Here is a 12,109-nt window from a genome sequence, read left to right as displayed (position 1 = left end):
TGCCACCAGACTTGGATGCTGTGATCCATTGTGCATGCTGCTACAGAATTACATAAAATAGGAATCTGATCCACTCACTCCTCAGCCCCCTGAAGACTTCAGGACAAAAATCTAAACCCTCGCGTACACACATGGCCCCTCAGGACATGACTCCTACTCTCTTCTCCACTCTTCTCTCATCCCACCCCTCTCTAGCCACACAGAGTTACCTGCAGTTAAGCAAACAGGCCATACACCTTCATCCCCCAAGACTCTGCCCCTGCAGCTCCTTTAGCCTGGAATGCACTTCCCCCGTTTCCACGCTAGCCAGCTTCTACTTGCCTTTCAGGACACAGCTCAGCTCAGATCAGATCATATTTTCTAGAAAACCTTCTATAGCCTGGCTGTCTGAGTTAGATGCCACTCATCTGAGCTCTCCCAGTGTTTGGTGCAGAAACCGCCACCCACTCATCTGTCTCCCTCACTCAACAGTAAGCTCTTTGAAGGCAGGATCATGTCTACCTTGTCTTTACGTCCCTGGTGATGGCATACAGGAGGTGCTCAAGAAAGGCACTGTAAGGAGTGAAAGACTGCTTAGAGAAGGTAAGGAAGAGGTAGGAGTCAGGGGAGCCTCCAGGTTTCTTGCCTGGTGTCTGCCTGAAAGATTGACGGCAGAGCAAGTCAAAAGGGGATAATCAGGGCCGAGCCCGTGGCGCACTTGGTAGAGTGCGGCGCTGGGAGCGCTGCGACGCTCCCGCCGCGGGTTCGGATCCTATATAGGACTGGCCGGTGCACTCACTGGCTGAGTGCCGGTCACGAAAAGGACAAAAAAAAAAAAAAAAAAAAAGGGGGATAATCGAAGATCAGTTACAGGTGGAGGGGAGAAAGTCATTAATCCGTTCAACTCATTTTTAATGAGGGCCAACTATGTGGCAGGAGCTCTTCTAGACACCGGTGGTATACAAAAGAGATATTCTTCTTGAGCTCATGAAGCTTCCAAGGGAAAACAGACATTAATCCAATAAACTAATAAGTTTATAAGTGACAGTATTTGTTGACAGTTTCACAAATGTAAACAAATCTTTTATGAATTAGAATCTACTTAAGAATGCTCAATTAATTAGGATTATGACTTTTGATTTGGTTATTTCCCTACTTCAAATTTAGGAGAAAGTCACAAGAAAAATAACTCCAAAAAAAATGTCAAGTCCTTTCCTGAGGGCATTATAGATTCAGCCCTGACTTCTAAACTAGGGGTCTGCAAACCACACCTGTTTTTGTAAATAAAGTGTTATTGGAACATAGTTATGAACATTCATTTATATATTCTATTTGGATCCCTTTACCGGCCAGCTGCCCAAAAAATAAAAATAAATAAAAAACATACTCATTTACATATTCTGTAGATGCTTTTGCTCAACAATGGTAGAGTTGAGAAGTTGCAACACAGTCCCATATGGCCTGTGAAGCTTAAAATAGTACTTACTATCTGACCTTTTACAGACAATGCTTGCTGACCCCTGTTCTAAATAGTCTATGTATAAAATTACTATATTGGCTAATCAAAAAAATAACATTCTGGGCCGGCCCGTGGCTCACTCGGGAGAGTGCGGTGCTGATAACACCAAGGCCCCGGGTTCGGATCCCATACACGGATGGCCGGTTCGCTCACTGGCTGAGCGTGGTGCTGACAACACCAAGTTAAGGGTTAAGATCCCCTTACCGGTCATCTTTTAAAAATAAAAATAAAAAAATAAAAAATAACATTCTAAAAAACGGTCCCAAGTTGGAGCAGAAATCTCACTCTCAGGCTCCTGTACTCACTAAGTCAGGAAAGCACAATAATTTTCAAAGACCATACCATACTATAATCCAGGTAGCCAGAAAATAAATCTAACACCCCATTCTCCAAGCATTTTCACAATATTAGAAATAAATTGAATTTCTCATTGGTCAGTAAAATAGTTTTTCACAGGAAAAATCCATTTTACTTCCAAAAAAGATTCAGCCTATGAAGTATCAATTACTAAAACTTGCTATAAGGCTAAATCTAAAATTAGCAATCTCTGAATAAGAAATTGGTTCCATCCTTGTTGGAAAAGTGAAAGAAAATGGTCAGGGCCCCTCAGATGTTCAGAATCTTGTCAAGCATTTGATGTAAATATGCATGTGTGCCCAGGTGTTCCTTGGTTATTATCTAATATAATTGTGCATGTGCACTCAGTTGTCCTGGGTTATGGACTTAAGTATAAAGGATGAGTGGCTCTGATCCATGGGCCCCCTTACCCCTGAGATGCCACTACTGCTGCTAGAAGCTGTTGCCGCCAGCGTCCCAGGGACCCTCTAAGAGGCCGCCACCGCTGCTGCTGATGATGTAAAATGTCCATCTGTTTCCCTAGGATTAGTGGCATTCTCAATTCCTTATAGTCTGTGCCAGTGTTGGTAGGAATCAAGACAGTTCAGCTTTTTGGAATTCTGTACTTGGAAGCTGCCACATTTTAGGAGCCTGAACAATCAGAGACAGGAGGAGCAGCTAAGCAGGAAAAAAACCTAAGGCTGACCTCACAAGGCAGAGTCAGCCACTCTATCTTGTTCTTTGTGTGGTTTGACAGAATTGGTTATTATTGTTGTTGTCATTGCTAACGTCGTGGCTTCTAATCTGTTTAAAATTAGGTATCTGTTTTTTCCCAGTGATTAAGTATATTCATCCATCTTTATTCATCAAGTATTTTACAAATAGGGAGGATGAATCATCAAGCTTTATAACAGGGTTGCTTAGAGCTACACGGAGATCACGACTGTGTGAAGACAAAGGACTGGCTTTACCATTTCGATGTTAAGTAACCAATCCAGCAATTGATTTCTAAATCAACACCTAGAAGAAAATAATCCTCAACTTCTCTCCTTCTCCCACTCCCCACCTGCCTCGTCAACCACCAGGTGTTATTCTTGTTCTGCCAGTGTTTCTGAAACATTATGGAGACAGAAGGACTATTTGAGTATACTTCACATTCTCGAAAGGTCTCAAATTAATATCTGACCTTTTCTCACAATGAAGCAATGTATAGTCACAGACATCCACTGAGAGGATTTAAATTAGAATTATTTGCTTACCATACAATTTCAACCTTGCGTCCTATTATTGCTTTTTTGTTTTGTTTTGTTTTGTTTTGTTGGTGGCTGGCTAGTAAAGGGATCAAACCCTTGACCTTAGTGTTATCAGCACCACGCTCTAACCAACTGAGCTAACCCGCCTGCCTTGCATCCTATTATTGGACCATACTTCAGTTTGGATAAACTAGTTGGCTTTTAAAAAATCATACTGGTTTTTATTATTTGCAGATTGAAACATGCCAAAAATACCACTGTAACTGTACACTGCACCGAAATTATTCAGATGCTGAAATTTTTGCTGTTCCTGCTCCACATTTCTTTTTAGTCAGGCTTATTGAAGAATAATATATATACAGTATGAATTTTTTGTGTACAATTTATTTTATTTTATTTCTTATTTTTTGGTGGCTGCCCATATGGGGATTCGAATCCTTGACCTTGTGTGTACAGTTTTTGGTGTACAGTTTTTCTTATACATCAGTGTACAGGGTTTTTTGGTGTACAATTTTATGAGTTTTATCAAACACATACAGTCATGTAACTGATATAGGAGGTACTCAGTTTCCCCAGGCTCTGGTTTCAAAATATGCCTCTGGGTTTCCAGCCACTCCCTGAGGTCTCAGGCCCCTTCCTCCAGGCTCTCCCCTAGAGGAAAGTTACTGTTGACAGACCTATTTTCAGCACCAAATCTGGATGATGAGAGCACAGAGGGCTCCCTTATGTAAATCCAGTGGCTGGGCATGCTCAATAGAGAGCACAGAACATTCTTGAATATGTCTGGTGCATGTGGTGGGATCTGACCAATGAATATGCTTCAGGAAGAGACCAGCCGAGCATGTGCAAGACTAAATGTTACATAACTGGGGGCCACCCCCTTAACTGAATGTTCATTAGATAGAGAAACTGTAAAAGCCAAATCCCAGCCAAAGGCAGCGTTGTTGCTCACTTTCCTGGAAGCAATCTACGCTTCCTTGTATCAAACTTACTTTCAGCAATGGGCGGCTCGTTCTCTAGAGCCAGCCTGCACCCTGTACTGAACTTTCAGTATGTTTTTCTTTCTTTTATGTTAGACTTGATGTCTGTACTGAACTTACTTTTATGCTAAGCTTGGTGGGGGCCCTGCTCAGTCTCTGGAGCTAGGCCGCACTCTCTCCGTGGAACCTGTATTTCTTATCTGATACATTAAACTTGTTCTCACTGTTTACTGGGACTCTGCCCTTGAATTCTTTCCTGTGGCAGAGTCAAGAACCTGGTAAGAGGACTGAGTCGGCTGAAGCTGACTATCGGGTCCCCTCGGACCCTACCTCCAACATCATTAGCACAACCACAATCAAGATAAAGAACAATTTTACTGTCCCAAAAAGTTCCCTCATGCTCTTTTATAGTCAACCCCTCCCCTGGCCCAGCCCCTGACGATGTTGATCCATTCCCTGTTCCTATAGTTTTCACTTTTCCAATGTTACATTAAAAGTATATCGTTTTTCATTTTTTTGGCAGCTGGCCAGTGCGGGAATCCACTGATGATGACTGAGCTCGTGTCATCTGCTGACAGCTCCCGGGATCTTTCCCAATTACTGAGCATAGACCTGCGTGTGAGGCATCTGGGGACCCAATCTGTACAATGGGTTTGAAGGGTCTGAGCCCTAGCTCTGACAATATAAATGGAAACTTAGTATAACTAGAATAATGAAACATTTTGGCTTTAGTTATGATTTGCCTTACTCCACAACTGGCCAAGTCGTGTGCTTTACAATTGGCTACATCGGCAGCATTCCAGCATTAGTTGTAGCTTTACAATCCTGAATAAATAAGCCTTTTCTAAGTGCTGCTATTTTTTCAAAAAGCTTTGAAATCTGACTTATGAGAACAGGTCATTCAGAAAAGATTATTTCTTTACCTTGTATTTGACTGGGAATGTCATTTTTCCATTGTCCTATATACAGTGTGAACTGTGAGAACTCTTGGTAGGTTTACATGTCAGAAAAGCATAAGCAAAGCTTTCCTATTTTGTTAGAACTACTATGTCCACAATAAAAGCTTTAAATTAAATTTCACTTTTCATCACCCAAGGCTATCCATGAGACATGATCACTGATAGAAAAAATGTGGCACAATACCTGTTTACAACTCAAACAGATATGTAACTAAAGTCTCCAAACAGATTTCATTATACTGTACTCTTTAAAAGAAACACATTCTCTTTTCTTTTGTCTGCACCATCACCTAGCTGGATGCAAATAATGGATAGCTAATCTATTTACATGTTGGTTTGGACAGTATGGTTTTTTTGGGGGGTGCAGTGTATTGCTAAGGCTAGGGCCTACAAACCCGTTATACAAACTGGGTCACAAACCCCCTCACCTGCAGGTCCACAAACTAAGTAATAAAAAAAGATCCTAGGAGCCATGGGTAAAAATTAATAGGCTTTATTCAGATGCAAGCTCAGGTAGCTAACAGCAGCTGCCCTAGTGGTCTCCCGGGGTGTCCTGAGGGCCCTGGCAGCAACAGCCTCCAGCAGCAGTAGCAGCCTCCCCATGACCACCACCCCCAGGGCATCTGTGGGGGGCGCCGTGGAGCAGAGCCACTCATCCTTTTACTCAAGTCTGATAGCCCAGGACACCTGGGTGCCCACACACAATTATGCTAAATAACCAAGGAACACCTTGGGCACACGTGCATATTTACAAATACTTGGCAAGATTCTGAACATCTGAGGGTCCGTGACCATTTTCCTATATTTTCCCTTCAAGCCACCCCTTCGGAGTCCCTCACCACACAATCTACACACTCAGAATCTTCCGCAATGTTCCCTTAGGATAGCTGACCCTTGTATCCATATAACACATTCCATCCCAACAGTCCCAAGTCTTTAGCTTGTTCCAGTACCAACTCAAAAGTCTAAAGTTTCATCTGAGACTAAAGGCAAAGCTCCCTTCAGCTGTGTACCTGTAAAAATCAAAAGCAGGGCCAGCCCCGTGGCTCACTCGGGAGAGTGTGGCACTGGGAGCGCCCAGACCGCGGGTTCGGATCCTATATAGGGATGGCCGGTGCGCTCGCTGGTTGAGCGTGCTGCAGACAACACCGTGCTGAGGGTTGCAATCACCTTACCGGTCAAAAAAAAAAAAAGCGGGGGAGAGTGTGGTGCTGATAAAAATCAAAAACAAATTTATCTACTTCCAAGATATAGTGGGACAGACATTGGGTACACATTCCCATTCCAGAAGGGAGGAATAGACCAGAAAGGAGAAAAAACAGACCCCAAACAAATCCAAAATCCAAGGAGAGCAAACACTAAGCACAGTGGGGCATCTGGGCCCCCAAAACATTGGGCAGCCTCACTCCTACAACTCTGCCAGGTAGAGCCCATTGAGCTGCCATGGTGCCTGCAGCTTTTCCAGGCCAGTGCTGCACGTTGCCAGCAGCCCCAGAGTTCTGGGCTCCTGGCAGCAGCCCCACTGTCCTGGCTCCACTAGACATTTCCCCAGTAGATGACCTCTGCAGTGGCTCCACTCCTGCAGCAGGTCTCTGCCTGGGTCCCCAGGCTTTTCCAGACATCTTCTGAACTCTGAGTGGAGGCTGCAACAACTCCACTGCTCTCATATTCTGCTGGCCTACAAACTTAACACAACATGAACACCACCAAGGTTTCCGGCTTGTGCTCACCAGAGCTGCTGAACGAACCACACTTGGGGCTGCCCAAAGCAGGACTGCTTCAGCCAGAGCGGCTGGGATGTAGAGAGCAGTTTCCCGAGGGCAGCAGTGCCCCAGGTCTGACCTCTAGAGAAACTCAGTTCTGCTAGGCCTCTGGGTCTGTGATGGGAGGGGTGCTCTTCCAAACTTCTGAAATGCCCTCAGGGCCTTTCTCCCCTTCTCTTGGCTGTTAGCATATAGCTGCCCCAACCCCAGCTCCCAAATTACTTGAACCAGCTCAGCATAAGTTTGCCATTTACTCAGTCTTGGGCAGTTCAATCTTCACATTCTCCCACACAGTTCAAACTGCATTTGCCCATTTCATCAAGGAGTGGCTGCCCCGCCCCTGTGCATATCCACAGCTATTCTGCGACAGCTGCCACAGCAGAGGCTAACTTTTCCACCTCTTCACCAGGTGAAAACATACTTGAAATTCTGCAGGAGCACCCGTCCTTGGGTCATCTGCCCATCTGCATGAGGCACTCTTTTCTCGGGTTTATGCAGCACCCTCCAGTCCCATAGGCTGCTTGTGCTTCACTTTCTGATGAGCAACAGGTCATTCCAGGAGACGCACAGTCTCCCCCAGCTCACCATTGTCCCCAGCGTCAGAAACAGGAGTGACCTGTTGCAGTACTTCAGCTTCCAGTGCACTCGTGTTTCCATCCTGTCTGCTTTCTGCTGCAACTCTCCAAACTGTGCCACTTCATGGGGTTTCTGGTCTATGTTGGCTCGCAGTACAGCAAGCAACAGCCAGACCCCTGTCAACAGGAAAGTGGCCGACAGGCACCACATACTCAAGGGTAGCCACATTTCCTCCTCATCCCAAGGGGCTTTCTGTTTCTTTACCTGCGTGGCAACTTACCCATGATGCCAATTGCTGGGCTCTTTTACCTGCCTGGAATCCTGATGACAACTATGCCACTTGTAGGGTTACAGCAGTAGCTACGCTAATAGTCTGGCTAAGGCACTTGTTGGAATCCTGCTAACGTAGCCAATTGTACTGTCAGGCTAGGGCTCACACCCTTCAAACCCATTGTACAGACTGGGTCATAGACCCCTCACATGCCAGGCTTGGTCACCAGACCCTTCACATGCAGGTCTACAAGCTAGGTAATTGGGAAAGATCCTGGGAGCCGCTGGCAGATGACATGAGTTCAGTCCTCAGCAACAGCAGCAGCTTACAGCAGCCTTCAGCAGATCCAGCAGCAGTAGCAGCCTCTCCGTGACCCCCACCCAGGTCATCCCAGGCGTGGGAGGCACTGGGGATCAGAGCCACTCATCCTTTATACTTAAGTCTGATAACCAAGGACACCTGGGTGCACATGCACAATTAGACAACAACCAAGGAACACCTAGGCACACGTGCATATTTTTACATCATTTGCTTGGCAAGATTCCAAATATCTGAGGGACCCTGGTACGGGGATCCGAACTCTAGTATGGCTTCTACATGATGCAAAATACAAGAAATCAGGTTTGAGTTTCTCCGCCTGGGGGAGTTTTCACTTTCTGTCCCCAAATTTTATTATCCTGGTCAAGTTTTATCAAAACTGCTTGTGTCAAACTTACGTGACAACTGGAACTGAGCAGGTAGCAAAAACACTGAAATCTATGGAGCTGCAGTCGGGATCACAACAGCAGTTGACATCACACTGTGCTGGGGACAAGTCACAGACACACAAAGCAGCAACTACAGAAATAAGAGAGGTAGGAACCATGACATCACAATCAGCAGGTAGTGACTGCCCTCTACCACCACGATGTACCGTAAATCAATTTCATACAAAAGGTCCATTTTATTTTTCCAATTGCACTTAGGGGGAAATTTGTGAAGTGGAAATTAGCCAGTTTGAGCACTCCACAATCAGAGCTTTTCCCCAAAGTGGCTAATCATCTGACTCACTTGGAAAGTTCTGTCTGCTTTGCCTACAAAGACTCTGATTTGGTAAGGTGACTATGAAACCCAGACACTTGTAGTTTCCAAAAACTTTCCAGGTGATGCTGATAATACAATTTAAGAACCAGCCCACCTAAATCACCCTAAGAATCACCAGTTTAAAATCACAGATTCTGTATCAGACAGCTGCCACACACAAAAAAATCACAGATTCTGAAGCTCCTTCTCTGGAGATTATCATTCAGAGGAAGGGCCCCCTAAACACCTACAGGAAACAGGGTTTTCAATCCTGTCCTTCTCATTCATAACCCGCAGCTTCGAAGCTGAATTCACATTAATAGGCTCTTGGCCAACAATCAAACTGGCTTAGAAAATCTTTAGTAATTTAGACAATAAAGTATGGGGGAGGGATAGAAATTCCCCCACTTAGCAACTTTTAATTATTAAGAATAATAACTATCTGGATTTTTAATTCCTATTTTATTCTGTCAAAGGAAAAAAAAAGAAAACTCCTTTTAAAAAAATAGTACAGGGCTGGCCAGTTAGCTCAGATGGTTAGAGGCTGGGGCTGATAACAGATCCAAAGTTTGATCCCTATACCAGCCAACAAAAAAAAAAATTAAAAAACATGAGAATGATAAACACTGAATCCATGGTAATGATTATTGCTGGGAGAGAGGAAATAAGATCAGGACTTCAATCTTATCTGTAAAATTTCTTTTTTCGAAAAAAGGAACTCAAGCAAATGCTGGTAGAGGGTCCATACAACATTCTTATTTGTATGTATGAATTATTTCACAATAAAAATGAGCTTTAGAAAAATGTAGCCCCCCAAAAAGGTATAACATACTCTGGAAAAAAGTGTGTGAGGAGAAGGGGAAGGTTTTGTCAATAGATAATGCACACAGAAGTTTTCCCCCTTAAGCTTATATGCTTCCCTCTAACCAAGGACTCCTCTATGTGCTTAGTAAAATCACGATGCAAGTAACGCATGCAAATGTAAAAAATAAAAAGAGTATTTAGGTTCCCTGCCTTATGTGTTTAAAATTACAATCTTGATTTGTTTTCAAAATTTAAAACCCTTGTAGGTAGATGTAAGACAACTAAGGATAAAGCAATAGGGTTTAATAACTCCACTTAGGGAAAGATGGTCTCTATCCAGGATGTGAGTGCACTTAATCACCCAACAAGTATCTGTTGAGCACTCGCCAGGTCTAAACAGCACTCATCTGCCCTTCTATGCCTCTTATCATCTGCAGGCCTGGCTCCTAGATCAGGGTACTAAGGAACGGAGCTCAGATCCAAGATGAACAGTTATCACTCTTCACTTCCACCAACACCACCTGCAAGCCATTCTGCAAATTTCTGTCCAGTTCTCCACTCGGAGTCAGCCTACTGCTCCAGCACTTACCAACTGTGTGACCTATAATTGGGTAAGTAATTCACCTACCTGAAAAATTGGGATAACATCCTAGGGTTGTTGTGAGGATTAAATAACATATATCACAGGTGAAATGCTTAGCACAGTGCCTGCCACACATTAAGCAGTTAATGAATAAGTTATTATTACTGTCGCAGGTCTAAAGAGGAGTCCTTCAAAAAGATGAAAAAAGCACAAATTCATCCCCCATACTGGAAAAACAGCCCTGAACACGGGCCCTAATAATGATAGTTCAAGCATAGATTCATTTTGGGGAGAAAATGCATTAACAGATGGAGTACATAGTACCCACATGGATAAAAGACAACGCACTCCAAAAACCTTAGAGGATTTCAGGCATTGAATACTCAGCCATATTCTGTCCCAATTTATTACTGATTTAACTTCCCAACTAATTTATCAAATCAAGTTTATATATAAAACAGTTTTGTTTATATATTAAAATAACAGATATTTCTCTGTACTTTTTCTTACAGGCTGCTCATAATTTATAAAGGAGGCCTTTGGAGAAATAATATTTCAGTGATTAAAGTACTAGAGTTCAGGATGTCAGCCAACGACTTTTATTTATTAATATTGAGCCTTACTCAATTTAAGAAAAGATATTTTTCTCTTAAGAAGGGATTTAAAATACTGCATCTCTACAGGGGTTTCCTCAGTCCACACAGAGGATAAAAAATTTTTTTTTGAGATTACAAACCCCTTTGAGACTCTGCTGACCCCTATGAATCTTCACTCCAGAAAAATGCAAATTCACAAAATTTTGCATTCAATCTCAGGGGGTCACAGCCATCCCCTGAAGTCACCCATGTCAGATTATAAAATACTCACTACAGGGGCTGGCCAGTTGGCTCAGTTGGTTAGAGCACAGCCTTGTAACACCAAGGTCAATGGTTCAGATCCCAGCCACCAAAAAAAGATTCACTACATGTGTAATTCCAGGATTAGAAGATCACTTTGTGAAGAATATGTTAATTATCCTTAAATACGAATCCTAATAAGTGGGCATAACCTCTCACCCATACCTTCCCACCTCCAACTCAACACAGGATAATTCAGCTGACAAGGGCCTTGACCTAATCACATTTAGTAAGCTAGACCTTTGATGCCTCTTTTTAATATAAATGAAGTGCCATGCAATCTATGCATTAATCTCCACCATTGTCTAGAAACTTTCTATTTAATTTCGTGTTCAGCTGCAAGGATTCATTCATTATTATTACCTTTAGCATTAATGTTGTCCAGGCTTACTGCAAGTACTTTAATAAAAGATTTTTACTTTCCCACTTACGCTCTCTGAGCCTCAGTTTCCTCATATGTATGACAGGGATAAGAATATCTACTCTTAGGGTTACTGTCGAAAGAATTAATGCCTATGCAACACTCAGCGATGGGTGCACGCAGTAACTGTTCAATAAACGTTCGCTATCACTATTAGTACATCCTCACCCGTGCTACCCGCTCCAAGTTAGATCACTGTGAAACCCCAGGATTTGGCACTGGGTACCCACCGTCCGTGACTGGGGTGGGCCTGGGGCCGGAGGAGGGCCCCGGGGCCTTGGGGGTCCGCGGAGGCCCATGTGACAGGGACGGTCCGCGAGTGGCCTGGGCTGCCTCGGTGGTGTTGAGGCCCTCCGTTGTCACCGCAGGGGTGGCCCCGGCCTGGGCGCTTACGGAGGCCCAGCAGCCCAGGAACACCAGCAGGAGCGGCGGAAGGCCGCTCGGCCCCATCGCCCCTCGGATCTCCCGGCGACCAGCGCCAGGGGGGGGACTGAGCGTTGCCCGGCAACCGCGACAGCCTGGCGCGGGGCATCATGGGAAGGGGCCCGCGAGGCCGCGAGAGTCTGCGCGAGAAGGGTGGGGACGGAGGGCGGGGCCTGGGCGAGGCCGGGCGCGAGGGGCGGGGCAGAAATCAGTCTGGTTTGGGGGATTTTTGGGGTTTTTTTTTTTTTTTTTTTTTGGCTGCTGGTCTGTACAGGATCCGAACC

General features: G+C 44.3%; 1 protein-coding gene across 3 annotated transcripts in view; it reads right to left on the bottom strand.

The window, feature by feature from the left end:
- The window catches only part of TCTN1 (tectonic family member 1), a 37,201-nt gene extending 25,318 nt beyond the window's left edge, over window positions 1–11,883 (bottom strand). For all 3 annotated transcript variants that reach the window (XM_063086248.1, XM_063086247.1, XM_063086249.1), the window contains exons 1-2: window positions 11,633–11,883; window positions 8,353–8,473 (exon numbers count right to left, since the gene is read on the bottom strand). In XM_063086248.1, coding sequence (XP_062942318.1) covers window positions 8,353–8,473; window positions 11,633–11,852 — 341 coding nt within the window. In that variant the 5' untranslated portion in view covers window positions 11,853–11,883. The remainder of the gene's footprint in view (window positions 1–8,352; window positions 8,474–11,632) is intronic.
- Between the last annotated feature and the right edge of the window lie 226 nt (window positions 11,884–12,109).

Source organism: Cynocephalus volans, chromosome 2 (genome assembly GCF_027409185.1).
Source record: "Cynocephalus volans isolate mCynVol1 chromosome 2, mCynVol1.pri, whole genome shotgun sequence".
In the NCBI taxonomy this organism is placed as follows: Eukaryota; Metazoa; Chordata; class Mammalia; order Dermoptera; family Cynocephalidae; genus Cynocephalus; species Cynocephalus volans.
This window is presented reverse-complemented; position numbering and strand designations above follow the sequence as displayed.